The sequence below is a fragment of the Calonectris borealis genome, chromosome 2 (assembly GCF_964195595.1).
Source record: "Calonectris borealis chromosome 2, bCalBor7.hap1.2, whole genome shotgun sequence".
NCBI classification, from domain to species: domain Eukaryota; kingdom Metazoa; phylum Chordata; class Aves; order Procellariiformes; family Procellariidae; genus Calonectris; species Calonectris borealis.
The window spans coordinates 116574805-116593945 of NC_134313.1; the positions used below are offsets into that span (position 1 = coordinate 116574805).

Here is a 19141-nt window from a genome sequence, read left to right on the forward strand (position 1 = left end):
GAGAGAATAATTTTACTGAGGCTCCAGTTGTTCAAAAACTCAGAAGAGCGATAGAACTGAGATTCTCTTAACCCCATTATTATCACTTTTGTACATGTGCACTGCTCAGTTTCAAGATTTTCAAGAACTGTGGGGTTTTGGCTTTTTTTTTTTAAGGCTACTCAATGTTCTTACAATACTTTGGTTTTGAAATAATGTTTTTTCTGTGCAAAGGATTCCTCACTGCAATTGATGCAAGTCTGCAAATTGAGCTGTAGAAATCATGCAGAATGTCTAGAAGATGAGGAACAGTTAGGGTTAGTTTCATCTGCATTAGTTCAGTCATCTGCAAGTTAGACTTAGAAGTCTGAGCCAGCTCTCTTCAGAGTCCATGGAAAGAAACAGATCGGGTGAATCATCCTCTGCAGGTGTCTGTTTTCTCTGACTATGCAGAATGCTTAGGAAAACTGGCTTAGGAGATCTTGCTTTTTGACATGTAGTCAGCTGACATGAATCCCATCTGCAGTGACTACTTGTGAAAAAGTTTGACTTAACTCTGAAATGAAATCACTGGGACCTCTTTAAGTCGGAGGAGGGGTGGAAGGAAGTTCACCAGGGCATTGCATGCTGTCCTTGCTGTTGGATTGTCCTTTTTCTTGCTTCTTTGTTACTTCCACTCTTTCAGTCTCCACAATGAGGGCAGTACTTCTACAAGCAGCAATCTATTAAACTACACAGATGTGATTCCTTCTTAGAAACCAGGGTACTTCCTACACGGATCCTCTTGGGAAGGGGGAGGAATAGTGTGTCATTAATGTAAATCAGGTCTATCATAAAGTATATCTGTAAAATAGATTATTTAGGGCCACTTAAGCAATTTTAATTCTGCTTTATCTGAGTTTTGTGATCTTCTCTCACATATATACACACATGCATAAGTCTCTATATTAGAACACATATTTTTGAAAGAAGCAGACTAACATAAAACAAGATTATCATCAGTGTCACTTATGCCTGTTCAGTTTGAATTTGGAACAGTCAGAGCCTGCAGAAATCCCTGTCACTGGGAGTATCTGATAGCAGCTGAGGTGTTGATAGCATATTGTGAGCTAGAACAAAGTAGTTCTTCAGCAAATGGCACGCTCTCAAAAGAACAGAGGAGCCAGATCTCTCAGCTTTATTCTGGACTTTAAAAAAGAGTATTCCTTAGTGAATACATGTTTTTCATATAGCTTGAATTGTCCTACCCTTCTTTCCTTTAAATATGTCTTCTAATTCATTATTTTGGTTGGAATGCAAAATACAATTGTAATTCTCTAAGTGCTTGGAAGCAATGATGTCTTAGATCCTTACGGTATTTCCCTGTCAGGAATGATGCTTTGAAAGGTATTCACTGAAATCTAAGAGACCCAGGGTTTCCTCTGTATTACATGGAAAGAAGCTCCTGCACAGGGTGAATCTGAACCCCTCTCTGTTGGCCATGCAGTGAAATAAAGTACCTGATTCAGGACGTTAGTGTAGATGCTCCTTGACCATCTATGTTTTAAAACTTAGGAACTGTGCTTTATTTATTGCTAAGTTTACTCCTCCTACAAGAATCCAGTAATGAGCGTAAACAGTGTTTTCAGCCAGTCAGTCTGAACCTGGACAGCGTCAAATTGTATGATATAATCTTCTTCTGTATTGCAGTTATTTACATGAAGTTTCTAACATCTTAATCTTTTTATAATCTGTGATTTGAAAAGGGTAGCAGGGAATTCTCAGGGTTTATGTGTGTACTAAATGGCAGGCAGTTTCTCTGCTCCTTGTATGGATGCTAATTCCAGTGTTTGTCTTTCCTTTGGAAGTCAGATGCTCTTCTGTTTTGCTTAATGGTGTATTTTGTTTAAAAGGCTCTATGGACTCTTGATAACTAACTACAAGTCAGGGTTAGGATTCCCTCCTTCTTCCTCTGCCAAAATTAGTCCTTTTTCTATTGCATGTCTTTTTTTCCGCCCCTTTGCATAATTATTCTTTGGGGCTTACTTACCTTTGGCGCAGGACTTTGATCTTTCACCAGACCTTTTTTGTTTTTGTGGGTATTTTCAAGATCTCTTTTATAATATGAGGAATAAGAAAACTTGAAATTGATACACCAAGTAGCAAGGCTGATTTCTTGGGGCGTTTTCTTGTCTTTTGTGCTTTTTTCCAAGTTGGCAACAGCTGTAGAAAGAGTGACACCGTGTGTTAAGGTGAAGAATTTCACTTTTGATTTATTTCCCATTTCTTCTTCAGTACTCTCATCCTTTACATTGTTTTTATTTTATCATCCATCGAATGTTAAGATTTTCTGTGTGCTTGCATTGTCATGCTTTTTTATTTTCATGTATACGTTTTACAACTTATTAGTTTATTGCTAAATGTCTTTCAAGAGAAGTTGCAGTATCTTTAAACAGTTTCTTTTACTGATAAATTTGTGTTTAGATTTTGCTCAGTAATTTTAGAAATGCACATCTGGAAAAAAGAGTTGGAGAAAGTGGCTGGAAACCCAGAGGGGTCTCCGCAGGAGATGATGATTAAAGGATAGTATTGTGAAGATGCTGATTATGATGATCTGTGGTAGACATGTAGTGTAGTGTGAGGAATAGAAAGGTTGTCGCTATTACTGGGAAAAAGAGGTAAATGGCAAATAAATGAAAGGTGAAATTGAAAGGCAGGATTTCTTGAGGAAAGGAAAAGGAGATACTACAGGTCAATGTGTAGCACTCCTTGCAGTCAAGGGCATAAAAATATTTAAAAGCAATATTTTGCTGATAGTATAGTTTCTGAGATTATTCAACATCTGGTAGGGTAAAACAGAGACTTGCACGTGTTAGAGTGTTACCTAGTCATGAGCACTTGAGGGGTTGAGAAGCCAAATCTGATTTCAGGATGTGTGTGTCCCAGCAATGACCCCTGCTGACGTTGCAGGTGCAGCAATGTGCTGCTGGCTATGTACGTACATAGGGGAGAAGGTATTCAGCTGCTGGGTGATGTTTTCTGCTTGAACATCTGTTTCATATTTCTCTTGAGGAAAAGGTTCTAGACTGGATGGAAGCACTGTAGAAGCCAAATCTGCCCAGGGCCTGTCAGTTAGACCACACATGAGTCAGTCCGTGGGTGCATTGGAGGAAGAGACAAGCAATCCTAGTAAGAAGAAAAACTTTGTTTCATACCATTGCTAAAGAAAAGGTGCTAGGCTGAATCACAGAAGCTTGCTTGTTTGGCAACAGTAATGTATTCTGTCTTTGCCTCCCCTCTATTTTTGTTTGTCTGTTTAGGTTGAATTTTCCTATCCTCCCCTAAAGCCTGGAGAAGGACATGACAGCCACAGTTTACCAGAGGAATGGAAATACTTGCCATTTCTCGCCTTACCGGATGGTGCTCACAACTATCAGGAAGGTAAGATACGAGAGAGGAAGTTGTATGCACTAATTCTGCTGCAACCAGAAGAAAAATCCTGATATCTGAACAGTTGATCAACAAGTCTTCTCACTATTAGGCTTCCTGTACTTTTTGTTTAAGCTGAAAGATACATTGTCAATGATATGTTGCTTCAGAGTTTAAAGTGAAAGTAAATCATAAAGGTGCACCTCCTACATCAAGAAGTCAGATGTCAATAAAAGCTTAAGGGTTACATATCACTTGTGTGTAATCCTAGTGCAAAGCAAGGCTACTGACTTTCTCAGAAGTTCTTTGAAGGGGGAATAAACTTTTGAGAAAAACCTAATCCAGTTTTGAGGTAAGGGAAAAATGAAATTCTGAAATTCAGCATTGTAATGTATGTTGTCATTATGAATTTTTTTTTTCCCCTCCAGTAATTTAGAGATTCTTAGAATGACCTACAAGTCGTTCAATGTCTGTAGAATGACATATTTTGAAAACCAGCAAATGTTTGGGCAGGAAGGGCAGGAACAGGAGCTTTAGTGTATTTTTCAGCAGAATGAAGATGGAATGATTCCTTTGCCATGTAGTTACCAGCAAGTTGACTTCAGGGGTTTTTTTTGTGTGTGTAGTATTGCATTTATTTCTTTGTTTATTTGACAGCAGTTCAGTTCATCGCTGTGACATTTATATGCATGTTCAGTTGTTTCATCTTTTTTCTGCACAGCAGTGAACAAGGAAGTCATTTAAAACAGCAAAATCACAGAAACCCTTTAATACTACTTTTAATAAGATTTTTTTTTTAACTTGATGTACTTAGTTTCCTAATTCTCCGGCTTCCAGAGACCTCATCTGGAAGCAAAGGAAGTCATATCAAAATAACCCCCTTCCTAGCAGCAATAAGAGTCTCTCTGACTCTGCACTGGATCATGATTTTTGTTCCATTTCTGCGTTGTTAAATACATAATGAGCAGTAGGCTGCATTCCAAGCCAAGAAAATAATATGCAGCTGCACTTACCTGTTCCCTCTTGGCTCAGTACCATCCCAGTTAATGCTCAACTTTGAGCATTTTCATTGCTGCACTAAAAGATGTCAATGTGTATTTTTTGGTAAGGAAAAAATAAAAAGACTTGGCAACAAAACTGATGTATATCCTTGTGTTTTGTAGGCAGGAATACACATGAACTCGAAACACGCTAATATGTTTTACATATTTCAGTAATTTTTAGATATCTATGTTTGAGTCTTAAACAAATTCCCACTGATAGTTGCATTTTTGCAAAGAAAATGACTTGGTACAAGAAATAATCTTAAAGGCTTTCTAAAACCCTAGGTGATCTCCATAATATAATTAACTTGTTCAAGGGAATAAGCTTTGTTACAAACAGTCCCTCTTTCTGTTGGACTTAATGCATATGGGATTGTCTCTTCTGTTCATTTTGTTACTATGAAGCAAACAAAAAAATTAATAGTTGGTTTCAAAACAGATTTCACTCATATTTTGAAAGGCAAACAATCATCATGTCCTCTCCTTTAATTAGGATTTAGCAACTTTTTTGCAGTATTAGCAAGTGCGTGTGTATATGTATGTGTGTGTATATCTCAAGCCATAAAAGCCTTTCTTTTGTCATATTTTATAGAGATCTTTTTCTTTCATGTCACACTTACACAGAGACAGTAATTATTTTGTGTGAGACTAGGATTCACAAATCCTTTTTGTTAGCGTAGTGGTGCTGCTGCATGGATATCTACCTTGGCAGTGGTAGCAGCTACTCTAATCTTTCAACTGTAGATGTCCTCCTTGGTGTTTTCCCACCCCCCCCGCCTTCATTGCATTTACCTTTCTAATGGTATCACACTCCAACTGTACACCTTGCTTCATAGTGCCTTGTTTTTGCTCCTCCATACCGAATTGGGAAAGCATGCCTGTAGGTTTCAGTGGTGCTTTTCTGCTGTCAATTGCTGCTTCTGAGAACGTGTCGGTGGGCTTATAGGAGCTTGGTCAGGCTAAATAAGAGGCTTTTGTCAGAATATCCATATTAGCACAGCTGGAGATTCTTCCACAAAGCATCTTGCAATTTGGAAACTAATTTGGGTGCAGGCATAGCTTTCTAGATGACTTAATTTCTTTTTTTTTTTTTAAAGTCTCAGAAAATAAATGTGCCAGTATCTTCAGCAGTAAACGTTTTATAAAAAAGTGATGCTGAAAACAAAAATACTGAACTCTTGTTAGTGACTTATGAAACAATCTTTTCTTTTTCATAGATACTGTGTTTTTCCATTTGCCACCAAGATGTGGGGATCGAACCACAGTATATGGTGTCTCTTGCTATAGGCAGATTGAAGCAAAGGTAACTTTCCAAGTTGTGAATTATATTAATGAAATAACGGGCTTGATGCATTAACAACCCTAAAATTCAGTGGCTTGCATTACATCAACAGTCAAACTGCATAATCCACTTACATTAAAATCTATGAAAATGTGCACCATAGGTAGCTACAGAACTTGAGAACTATTTCTTTCCCTTATGTCAGCAGGCATATTGTGATCTTTTGAAATGTTCAACGAAATTGAAAAACATGTTTTGGTTCTTGAGAGCTAATCCAGGCATCAGCACCAAGTAGCAAAATGAAGCTGACAATCTGTCAGGTGGCCAACTCATGTTTTGAGGAAGCAGGCCTCTCGGGTGGAAAAGGTTGAAATTTCTCCAGTGACCATGAAGAATTTCCTGGGATCTGGGATCTCCAGTGACGATGAAGAATTTCCTGGGATCTGACCATGCAAGTGTAGGGATGTTTCTCCTCACCTACCTCCTTTATCAAAAGTACACTTGCAGAGTAGACCAGAATCTTCCCATTCATTGTAGCTGCTTACTGATACTGAACTTCTAGCAGTAAAGTTGAAAAATTGATGAAAGCTACAGTGTGCACCTGATCACACTGAGGAAATTATGTACTTGATCTGCTAGAATCTGCCCATATTTTCAAAAGTAGTAATGGTAGTATGATCTGTGCACTTACAATTGAGAAGTTATTACAAATTTCTTTAAAAATTACTTCCTTTTCCAGTGAAATGCCAAGAATCCGGAATGCCATGTGGGTTTGAGTTTTAAATGAGTTTTGTATTCAGAAGATGTAAATCATGTACTCTCTTTTAATCATATGTGTTAATCATACCTTGATGATATTTCAAGTTCCTGTTTATGCTATGAGAGAAATTTTACACATGCAGATTTAAATTCCGTTTCTTTTGAACTAAATCCATGTTGATTTTAGTTCACTCATCTTTGTAACTGGTCTTCACTGTATTCTGTGATTTAGAGTCTTGCTCTATTTAACTATGCAATAACTTGGCTTTATTGTGCTCTTGATTCCAGTTTATGCTGTTTAGTAACCAATTAAGAAGATAAATAGATGTTTCAAATGAACTTTTTGGAACAAGTAGACTGTAAAACAATATGTTCCATATGACAGTTCTAGCACTCTTTCCATCTGTCCTTTTTGATGTGTGGGCTGCAGTCCGCACACTTGCTGTTTTGTACAATTAAGTGAATCACTTGGCTGTTCTCTGCCCCCACCCTTTCTAGGTCTGTTGTTAAGTGCTGGGACCATTTGGTCTGGCTGAGAATGTTGATTCTGCAGATGATACCTCCTTTATTTTATGGGTGGCTCAAAAAAAATCATCAAGTATAAAGCAAACAATTTCTAGGCAAAGACTTTTCAACCTGGTCCATTTTCACAGATGACGTAAGGAAGAAGGAGTGATGTGTTGTGGCTTCTCTTCTATTGCATTACCCTGAGATAAAATGCCATTGCCTTTTCCAGGGCTATTTCTCATTTAGTGTCTTTTAAACAGTCTTCTGTCCATCATCACAGCTGTATTTGGATCTTTGCTGTGCACAGTGAGATGAGAACATAACTCTGACATATCAATGTTATGACCATTTTTACTAGGTAAGGGCATACTGTCGAGTGGTTTGGATATTCCACCATTGAAGACAGTCAGTTTTAGGATTTTGTTTAAATAGGGGGGTGGTACGTGGCAACTAGAGGCGTGAAATAATTCTTTTTGAAATTGTGTGTGGGTAAAAATACTGTAATACTTCTATTTCTTAGGCATTGAAAGTACGGCAAGCAGACATCACCCGAGAAACAGTACAGAAAAGTGTCTGTGTTCTCAGTCAGCTGGTAAGAATGTTTGCTTAACTCCCAAAACACTTTCAAATAACATATTAAAAATTATTTGGTTTCCATATTCTTATTTGGAACTTTTGGCTCTTTAAATCATTGTAGAGGGTAAAAAAACACTGAAGTAAAATTGAATCGGAAGGCTATGGCATTTGAGTGAGCTGCCTTGAATTGGTATCTCCTTGTAAGAGTAATTGTAAAAGTGTCTGCCTGTTGTCAAGGTCTGGGGTATCTATTTGCACTTTTGATTATTTTTAAGTGCTACTAACTTTATTTCATGTAGTAGGATTGAGGGGTTTGGTCATTATAATAACTGGAGAGAGTGGCTATTGACAACTGTGAAAGAGGTTTTAAGACAGTCACACATACAGCATACTCTTGTTTTGAAGAAACATCTTGTATTTCTACCTATTTAGCAAAAGCTACTGGTCACCAGGCAGGGAAAAAATTCTTTCTGTGCTTAAAGCTGAAGAAAGAACTATTACTGGACCTGCACAAGCAGTGTTAAAGCAGGAAAGTACTTTTCCAGAAAGATGTTCAGTGATGGTATGGTATGTGCAAATGGAAAGAAAATAGAATTATCATCATTTAAAATGAGCACAGGAAAAAGATGCTGTGAGTTAGCCACTAAGGACTGCCCCTCTGTGAACTCTGTGTAATAATGTGTCTATATTGCAAGATAGGAATGGGAGAAGATTAAAGTTCAAAATGAGTAAGTTTTCCTCACTTGCTTTTGTGTTTGCTTTTCTTCCAAGCCTTTGTATGGGTTACTTCAGGCAAAGCTGCAACTCATTACACATGCGTATTTTGAAGAAAAAGACTTCTCGCAAATTTCAATTCTAAAGGTAACTTTTAAGTAATAGCTACACAGAACAAAGCTTTCAATGTATGGCTATGGACTTTAGTGTTCTTAATTAGTGCTCAAATATTTCATTTGCATAGGTCATTCAGTTATTCAGCTCTTGTTATAACTTAACGTGAACTAAATGGACTACCCTAATCTGACAGAGGGTCAACTTCCTGATTTGTAATGAAATACAAGAATGAGCGTGATTGTCAGCCTATATCTCTGTTGACTCCATCAGAAAAATTTTACTTTCTTTCTGGAATAAGACGTTGAAATCCTTGAATAAATGAATTTGATTTATTCTGCATTTTGTGTGACCATGTGTCATTAATGGCTTCTGGGTTTTTTTGCCTTTGTTCTAACTTTTACAGGAACTTTATGATCATATGAATAGTTCCTTGGGCAGCACTTTGCTAGAAGGGTCACAAGTTTATCTTGGTAAGTGACTTTTTTTGTACAAGCAGCAGAGATAAAGTTACACTAATCAACATTCCCTTCCTGAGCTAATTTGTTTATGTGCATTAACAGATTAAGCACCAGAGATCTGTGTGCCTGCACATTATTCTGTTATGCATTTCTTTATTAATGGATTTAAATAAATGTCAAATAAATGTAGTGTTGTTTTCATAGTAGGAGTTAGTTGTAGGTTGAAAGCCATGTAACCTCTGACCTAACAGTCTGACAAGCAACTGCTTGGCTGCTTTTGGGAAACAGAACCTTCTTAATTTTTAGTTGGAACTATTTCATGATGTGGGGTGCTCAAGCTTTCACCTACCTGTTATTGGGATATCTCCCATTTGGCTCTGACTCTTCCCTGTGTTTTCTGAATGCACAGTGTAGTATTTACTTCAGTGTTTCCATAATGCTGTGTGGCAGCCAACAGGAGTAACTCAAAGCGTGACTATTCACGTTATTATTGTCTCCATTGTAGATTTAACTCTTGCTCCTGCTCAAAAGAAAGAATTTGATATGAGTTCTGCTCTTGAAATAACCAGGTTCACATAGAATGCATGATGATTGTCCCCCTCCCCCTGAAAAATGATGACAAAAAGTAAGTTAGTATCCCTACTAGCTATTAAACTGTAATAATTGTTCTCTTTTTGGTATCTCAGGTTTGTCTCCTCGGGATCTTGTTCTTCACTTTAGACACAAGGTAGGTGTTCTCTGCTAGATATATAAGGTACAGCACTTATTTTGTGGATTAAAATGCTTTGTGAGGAACTGAAAAATAAACATGTCCAGACATACCTGAGCTAGGAGTAAGACAACTAAGTACTTCTGGTTACAGCATCCTGATTTCCCTTCCCGTTCCGCCTACATAACTTCAGTGAAAGTAAGTTCCAGATTAAGAAGTTTTTTCTGTCTGCTGGATTCCCTGGAGATTTCTAGGTTTGTGTGACAGTTGTTTAGTCCTGTCCCAAAATCCAAGTGGTATCTCAGTTATGGTCTTGTTTCTATTTCCCGCTTCTTGTCAGATGAATGTGATAGAAGAATATTGCTAAAGTCTGTGCAGACACAACTTGGAGCATTTTTCCCTGTATCTTGTAATTTTTGCAGCTTTTGCCATTATAGAACCTGAGGGGACTTGCACCTCTCCTTTTTCCTAATGACTATTGAAATTGAGTGTGTATCCTATAGCTAAGGTACAAATAGCATTTAGAATCTTTTATTAACTGAGAGGCATCAAGGAAACAAATTTGAGAATCTGGATTTCATGATGTATTTGCGCCTGCTCAGTAGATTTTTAGGGTAGAACTCATTTTCTAGATGTCTGCCAGTCATGCTCCAGAAGCGTCTATTTTCCTTTGAGTGTAGAGAGTCTGGACAGCCACTTCTGATCTAGATGTCTTATCTGTAGATGCCTAAAATTAGGTGAGGTGAATGCTATTCTTGGTATTTTGCTGAATTCTTTTCTGTATTTCTGTGGAGGAAATCTTTTATGTTTATGCAGTTTACTGTTTTTTAGAATTCTGGAATTACACAACATGTTCTTTCTGATAAGCTTTGTGTGATTGAAATTACACAATTCTTGTTTGTGCAGGTTTTTCTTTGTGCATCTCAAATGCTATTTTAAAATGAGTGCTTAGGTAGAGAAAGGGTATTGGAACACTCGTTTTCACTGGTCAAATGTATTTGATCATTTGACAGTTATGCAGTGATTGACATGAAATCTTGAATAAGAGATTATGCTTGCACAGTATTTTTGATAAATGGCACTGGTTCACTCACCATGTTTTTCCTTTTTGTGTTTTTTCAGGTTCTGGTCCTTTTTAAATTGATTCTTCTAGAGAAAAAGGTAACGTTTTGTAGGCTGAGGCAGGTAATTGAGATAAAAATGCAATTTTCAATTTTTTTCATATGAAGTTATGTAGAATATAGAAGTGAAAAACAAATTAAACTAAAATAAAGTAAGATAAAAGTATACTTTGCATCCGTATATAAATTGGGAGATTATGCTAAAAGTAACTGCTGTGTGTTGGCGTATAAGTTTGCCTCCACTTCTGTTCTGTCCAGACTCTGCCTTATTAAAAGCTGTCCCAACCAGAGTAAGTAAAATGTGATTAAATGTGAGTGGAGAAACTTAATATATTTTAAAAGATAGGAAAGGATACACATAATGCAAATAGGTACCTCTGTGAAGGAACTGATAGGAAATGCTGGTACCTAAAAGGGAGCATACAGCTTTACAGGGATTCAGTAGGTAGAACTTCTGGTTCGGGCTTTAAATAGGCATACCAAAGGAAATGGGTGCTAGAAGTGTCCTTCAGACCTGAATTGCATGGACACCTGCAGGAGACAATGTAAAGAGCCATATCTGTTAGATCAGGCTGAACTCAGATTATAAATCGGTAAAAACTATTGAATTCTAGGCTCAGTGTTTTCTTTGGGCTATCTTACTGCCTCAGAAGCAATGCTATCTTAGCAATTTAAGTGGAATATGCAAAACGTACAAGCAATTGTGAAATAGTAGATACATTTGTTTTTTCTTCTGTGTAAATATTAATACCCTGGAACAAGAACTTTCAGGGAAATGACTATGTATCAGCTCCCAGACACATTTATGCAGGGATTTTTTTTTTTTGTTTGCTTTTCCAAAATTTTTGTTTAAAGTTTTGTTTCAGTTTCCTAAATGTTGCTTTTTCTTCAGTGAACCTGCTATGTTAAAACCCAGCTTCTTCAGAGTGCTAAGAAGGAACATTAGAATTTCCTGTTAGCTGCAACTGGAAAGTCAGTTAGGACTTAATCTGTAAGATATCAAAACAGTTGTGGGGTTTTTTTAAAGTCTATATCCAAGGCCTAGGTATCTTTTGTGAGGCAGTAAATATGGCTTTCAAAAATAAAAGTAGCAGCTTCTCCAAAGCTTTTGCACTTGTCACTTAATTCTGTAAGTTAAATATACCTTGACAGTTCTAAGTATGTATCGATGCTATATTAAAGGCTATGCAAAAGGTATACTTGAGAAAATATGATTATGGCATAGTAGGAGTAGACATGTAGAAATGTATGTAATCAAGACTTGATATGCAAGCTTTTTCCCAAAAATAACTTAATGCATTCTGAAAGTCTACAGTGATTTTTTTTTTTAAAAAAAAAAACATAAGTGGGAAAAAAATTTTCCAGTTAAGATTTTGTAAAGTATCTCTACTGATCTGTTTAAAAACTTATGATAGCATTTCATCAGGTCAGTTCAGCATTTGGACATATATAAACAAAATACTTTACTGAGCTACAGTTCTTTTCTGAAGCTACTCAAACCACAAGACATAAATGCACAGGAAGAGGGAAGAGGGAGAGTTTCCCAAACATGTTCGTATGACTCAGACATATGAAATTGTTTTGAAAATAACTGGATGCTTATTGAATAAACCTGCAGGTTGCTTTGGTTTTGTTTTTCCCTAAGCTCAAACAGGAAGACAACACTTGCAATTTCAAAAGGAAGAGTTTTGGTTTTCTGGCACTGCCTGTTTTCTGGCAGATGTTAAGGTTCCAGAATAACTGTGGGAATCTGTATGTTCGAAGACCTTAAATATAATATGCCAGAAGCCACTAGTAATGCCAATTTTCCTTGAGCTGAAAAATGCCTGAATGCCACAGACTGATTTCCTTTAATCCTTAGCAATTTGGATGATGCCTTTCCACAGGCTAAAGAAATTTTTTTTCACCTCTCAGCTGTTACTAGGCTGGAAGACTACTTCCAGATGGTGATCATTTGACTTTCTGCTGCCAGGACCACCCAGTTTGCTGATGTAAATGTTTTAGGCCATATAACAGGGTTGGGAGGGGTAAGGAAGTGTGCACCCATATAGACGGAAAGATGGTAGAGGGACTTGATGGAACAAATATAGAAAAGTACTCGGCTTAAGTGGTGTACCCAAACAAAAACTTAGACTGGAATAGATTTCTTGAAAACAAGGTGGTACTTTATAGACTTAATTATTTCTGTAGGCTTAAAAATAAGTTTGGCTAGGAATACACGTCTCTGAGAATCTAAACCTGTAGGGGTATAGTAGGGTTTCTGTTGTAGTTCATTGCTATTATATCATGCGTCTTTCATACATGCATAATAGAGCAGCATTTTAAAAGAAGTTAGACTTTTCTATTCCCATTGGAGTCAGCCAAAATTCTTTCCTCAGATGAGCTGCTTGTTCTTCTCATCATGCTTTTTCTGTGGCTGTTGCAATTTGAATTCACCTATCTTGAACATAGAAAAAATTGTACAAGATAACATACATAGTCTATTTCTAGCTGACGTACCATTAAACATCATTTGGTGTGTGTTAGGATGGCATAGGTCTTTCTCTTCATTCCATCAATTCGCTAACTTGTAGACTTGCAAATACTAGTGGAACATGGGTTATTATTCATCAGTCACTTCTAAAGTGTCCTCCTAGCTTACAGCAGGAGTCTTAATTATTAAGTCTAACTCTGCAAACTTGCACTTTTAATTTCATCATATTCCTATTAAACTGACCTGCAAAGTCATCAGGTTAGATTATTCTATATTCCTTTGCATTGTTGATTCCTTGTAATGCTAATGTATTTTTTACTAGTATTGTGCTGCTTGAGGATGTAAAAATGGCATTGTTAAACAAGCTGATCTTCATGAGATTTTTTTGGTTTTGGGTTGTTGTGTTTTGGGTGGTGTTTTTTTTTTTCCTACTCCCTGAAGGCCTGTCTTGGAGGAACTTCAGTAGTAATATTCAATCTGCCTTGTGTTTCTTCTTTCATTGCTAGCCTTTGACACCCCCCTTTTGAATTCCTAACTAATTTACTAATCCCAGTCTCTCTGATTCAATTAAGGAGATTCTGTTTTCCCATATTATGCCTTAAGTGCTTTACCAAAGTTAGTATCAGTCATGTCTTCTGTTTCCAAAAAGTCTTTTTTTTGATCATAGGAAGATACCTGTAATAAATGCATGCTGCATTTATCCTATTTTTCATTTGTCTACATATACTTAATATATTTTCTTAGAAGAGACATTTTTGCATAGGTTTTTGTCAGAATTCCGGAATGGAGATTATTTGGCCTCTTTGATTTATAACAGAGATTTAAATGTACCACAAATGAACAAGAATTTATGCGGCATGCCAGTAACAACTTTTTTCTGTCAGTCCTTCAGTAACTGGATCAATTTAGGAAAAAAATCTGAATGACTGACAGAAAAATCTGAATGATTGACAAGTATATATTACACACATGTGTATATATAAAACATATATATTACAAATATTATAAAACATAAGGGTACAATAGACATTTAAATATTTACTTTGAAGTGTTGTAAGAACTTTTGTTGGTAAGCAGACTTTCTAAAATAACATAAAAAGCAATGCCTTGAATAGTTTGCATGTGTTCTATCTTTGTCATGCTTAAGTGTAATTTTATTTTTCTCATTCTCTTCTCCCTAATTCCCCTTTCCTCTCTTGCATGCTCTCTTCCCCCCACCCCTCTCCCTTCTGCCACCAGGTGCTGTTTTATATTTCTCCAGTAAATAGATTGGTGGGAGCTCTGATGACTGTCCTGTCACTCTTTCCTGGTAAGAAGAGAAGTTTGGACTTCTTTTTATATGCTTTCTGGTGATAACTGAGACTGGCTGTACTGTTTCATTTGGAAAACAACTTCCGTGACAATAGAGCTATGTTGGTATGTTGCCTGAAAAATGGGTGACTTGTATGCATGTCCATGTACTATGTACACATCTCCTAATACTTACTACTTGCACTCTATGGGTTATTTCTTGTGCTTAATTGGAGCCAATGGATCTTCTCTATTGCCTGTGGGTAACAAAGATGGGACCCTGAATAAGTCACATGTTCCTGTCAAGTTCCTTAAAAAACAAAAATACAAACCTCTCTCTTCCTTCTATTTGCGCTCTTCAAGAAAAGAAGAAAGGAAAAAAAAAAACCCAAACAAAACCAAAACCCCTAACCTTGCTAATTCTTAGCTTCTAACCAGTCTTCTCAAAGCAAAAAAGTTGGGGCAGATTCTTTGGGAGAGGAAGTGTGGGTTTTGTTTGGGTTTTTTTTTTAACGCACATGGTCCCCCCCTCCAAGTAGTGTTTTAAAATTTGTGATTTCCACTATGCACACAAGAGCACTTTGTTCATTTTCTTTAACAAAAGTCACTTGAATTACTATTGAGATGCTGATACTCATGCATGCTATCACTTTCCAGGTATGATTGAACATGGTCTTACTGACTGCTCACAGTATAGACCAAGAAAGAGCATATCAGAGGATGCTGGCTTGCAGGAAAATACACCACGATTAGATGACTATGTTTCTGTGTCTGCTGCTGATACTTCAAATACAAACTTAAGAATGGGAAAGGGAGGCAGGAAGATGTCAGGAAACCATTCACTGGAAGGTCAAAAAGCAAATGTGCCTTTCTCCCAGTCAGAGAAGACTTGCAATGGAGCTCAGTCCTCCAATAGTACTGTGCAGCGCTTGAAGGTTCCTTCCCGCACTTCTCCAGCATCCTCTGAAAGTGACTGGGAGACCTTAGAACCTAGCATTTTGGAGGAGTCTAATTTGAAAGAAGGAGAACGTGAAAATACAGCATCAGAACAGGCTGAAAATATTCCGAGCGAAGGCATGAGCTCAGAAAGCCTTCCAATCACTGTGCAGCCCCAAGCAAATACAGGACACACGGTGCTTGTTCCAGGACTGATATCTGGGTTGGAAGAGGACCAGTATGGTATGCCGTTGGCTATTTTTACAAAGGTAAACATGTTGTTCGTCATACCTGGTAACTCATAAAGACATCTGTTTTTCAGAAGTGGCTAATAATTTTGGTTACCCAACTCCAAATGGACAGTAGGGTGCAACAAAACATGTAAGTACAGTCTCTGGCAAGTGACTGTGTTCATAGGCAGGTGGAAAGCATGAGTGCACGTCTGAGAGGGGTGTGCGCACGCACATGTGCATTCCACTTTTCTTTCATATGTATACTTACATACTGTTTGCAATTCTACATGATGGTAACCTGCAACCCCACTGTGGCTAATAAATGCTGTGTATCAGTAACTACTGTTTTCTTTTACTCCGAAAAATTGTTGATCTAACCTGTATCGGGCAAGATCAGAGTACTTAAGAAGTGTTTAGATACCTTAATCTAAACTAAGATTCTGAAAGCTATGTCTTAGCTGACACCTAAGCCTATGTTTTCCTCTTTTAATTTTTATACATATATGTATTTATAAATTTGTATGCGTGTATATATGCACAAAATGTGTATATAAATGTGTGTGTGTATATATATATACACACACACAAAATATAAATATATATATTTATAATTTCACCCTTCTTTACGTGATAACTCTTCCTGGTTGTCTGTGGCTCTTTCCCTGTGCATGGTGCTGGCTGCTGAATTTTAAGCTTGCACTGATGCCTAAGTGAACTCCAAGTGTTCCACAGTCTCTCTAAGAACTCTGATGGGCATTGTCAGATAACAAGCAATACATTTACTAGGGCTGGTTTCCATAAAAAATAGAGAAAATGCGTCCCTTTTAAAGGTACTTTTGTCAGTAAAAGAAGTGATATAATACATTTGTTTTGGTTTTAATGTAATAACCTTTTAGATTAACATTTGCCCAGAAAGTAGAAGATTCAGATTTATTTTCTCAAGCTGATGAGGTTCAAAGTGAGATTTCTTCCTTTGGAGGTGCTTATTTGCATTTCCTTGCAGAAGATTGTATTTGATGATTGTGTTTGAGCTTCTCACAGTAACTTTCATTGGAAATGGTGCGCTATGTGGGCCAAGTGAGCAGCTCAAATGTCATTGCCCTGTACTGCCTCACGTCACTGTTAGAAATGCTTTTTCAACAAAGATCTGCAGTCTGGTATTTGTCCTTATGGTCTCCCTAATGAAAAGAATAGCTTGTAAATTGTATTTAGTCTAGTTCTGTTGAAAATACTAGATTGAAAGCAAGAAGAAAATAATTTATAAGGGGGCCTACGACTGCAAACTTAGTTTGCTACTAAGATCATAAAATGGAAAAGTAAACAATTTTAAGGAAGCTGACAGTTTCTACATGTTTACCTTCCGTTCCACAAAGGCACTTGTCATTTGAGTTCATCCAATGCAATTAAAGCAGAAAAGGCTTTACATCTCTTAAGTTATCAGAGAAATGTGATTTGAAGTTATAGTTTAACCACTTACTGAAAAGTTTAAATCTCTTTTAGAGCTCTCATCTCGGGGTTGTTTTATTCCATGCCATGGAAAGACTAATAAATCTGACAAATTTGAATGGGAGGAGATTTTGCCAGATGGCATAATACATTATCCAAGTAGACCTGAGTATAAGGAAAAACAGGTTGTGATACTTGTTTCTTTTAGTTCTGTAAGATCTAATACTCAATTCATTTGCAGTCTTAAAAAGAATGGAAAATGTTCACGGAAATAGAAGTTGATATACTTACAGACAAATGTAAATTTGGGAGCTGACACTTGATACTTTAAATGGTGAAAGATTTCCAAGACTTTGCTACTTCAGTATACAGTAATTAAACCTTCCTTTGCCAGCTTCTTAAGCCATTATTTTTTGAAAATTTTCCGTTTTAGGTTGGTGATTCCTCTCAAAGCACTTTTGTTCCTTTGACACAGGCTGTTTGTTTTCAACTGATAAGTGCTTGTCATCTGGAAAGCCATACCTGTGTCTAGTATAACAACAGGGAATAGTTGTGCTCCTTTCTTCTGTGTGTTTCCAATTACCACATACTGTGTGATAAAGTGCATGTGCTCTTTGTTTCTGTCCAGTACGCTGTTAGCCCTTCTGGGTTTCTACTAGTGAATAAATTACTTTGTGCTTTATGCAATTGAACAGCTGGAATTACACTTCAGTATTGGACTTCAGAGGTATGCTGATCCTATATTTAAAAAGAAAATTACAATACCTACAGCTGCTTCTCAACGATCTCTCAATGACTTACTTACCTGAGAGCCTTTTTTCAAAATGTTTGGGTTTTGTTTTTTTTTAATTGGAATGAAGGATACTAGATTAACTTACAAGTATGGAGTGGCTAAAGAGCCATATTGCTTTCTCTCCTGCTCTTTCTTAAAGTGGGCAGGCATGTGCTTATCAGACATTGATTGTTATCTCTGGAGCCTGGAAATCTCCACCTACAAAATGTGGATAGCAGTCTGTAGCTTTCCTGCATTATGTGCCTCAGGACCACCAGAAGATATCATGGTGTGCAAGTGGAGAGGTGAATCTTTATCTCCATTGACTTCTTGTCTCTGAACTGACCTGAGACCTCACTCTTGTTTTATACTGCTTATTCTGTTGCCTTATAGACACATTTGATTCCTGTCCTTTGCATTGTATTTCAGTTTCAGTCCTGAGACTGAATGGCAACACAACCTCTTGAAAAATTTAATTCATGTGGAATCCAGTTGCTTTGCTTTGCAGAAGTAATGAAGCAAAACAATAGATAATTGTGGCCGAAATTGTAAAAACTAAGGTTTGTTCTGGGTGGAATGTGCTGGCTTTTATTAGGAAAAACTCTGAATATAGACTTTTTTTTTATTTTGGCCTTATGTTAATCCTCTAAATATGTCTGTTACTTTAGGGGTACCTTTGTTTGCCATACATGGCACTGCAGCAGCATCATCTCCTGTCAGATGTAGCAGTCCGTGGCTTTGTTGCAGGAGCCACCAATATCCTGTTCCGACAGCAGAAACATCTGAGTGATGCAATTGTGGAAGTATGAATCTTTGCATTTGAACTTCTTGAACTAGAGAGAGGGGGGCGGGGGAAAGAGAAGATGCATTTTAAATATAGCTTTTAAGTTTCACATTCATGCCCAAATTTTGAATTGCTTTCCTATGAAATAAATTCTTAAATGCAGAAGTTTATTACATTTGTATCATTTATTACAATAGGATTAGATAAGCTGTGCAAAACTAATACATGTTTTTTTGTATATTCTTATATCCAATATTTGAATTTGCTGGACACTTCTTAAATTTTTGTTTTGTGGCTGGTGTAATTTTACTTTTCATGTCATGGGCTTTTTTCGTAACTTTATAATAAGGTAACCAGCTTAAATTGAAGTGATAATCAAAGAGCCTCTAGGAAAATACATGTAAGCACGCAACTTCCCCTGCCAAATCCTGTCAAATAAGCAGCTTTTACTATGTGCCAGGAAGATGATCAGATTCTGGTTATATCAGAGCAGTATCTGACTTTCTGAGAACAGTTAATTCGTTATTTATTTGG

At 37.0% G+C, this 19141-nt stretch overlaps 1 protein-coding gene across 1 annotated transcript in view; it reads left to right on the forward strand.

Annotated features, from left to right (window-relative positions):
- AVL9 (AVL9 cell migration associated) overlaps window positions 1-19141 on the forward strand; it is a 42093-nt gene that overhangs the window by 12507 nt on the left and 10445 nt on the right. The window contains exons 2-11 of the mRNA XM_075143042.1: window positions 3279-3399; window positions 5648-5733; window positions 7499-7570; window positions 8326-8415; window positions 8789-8855; window positions 9530-9570; window positions 10675-10713; window positions 14386-14455; window positions 15094-15641; window positions 18492-18626. Of these exons, the coding sequence (XP_074999143.1) occupies window positions 3279-3399; window positions 5648-5733; window positions 7499-7570; window positions 8326-8415; window positions 8789-8855; window positions 9530-9570; window positions 10675-10713; window positions 14386-14455; window positions 15094-15641; window positions 18492-18626 (1269 nt within the window). The remainder of the gene's footprint in view (window positions 1-3278; window positions 3400-5647; window positions 5734-7498; window positions 7571-8325; window positions 8416-8788; window positions 8856-9529; window positions 9571-10674; window positions 10714-14385; window positions 14456-15093; window positions 15642-18491; window positions 18627-19141) is intronic.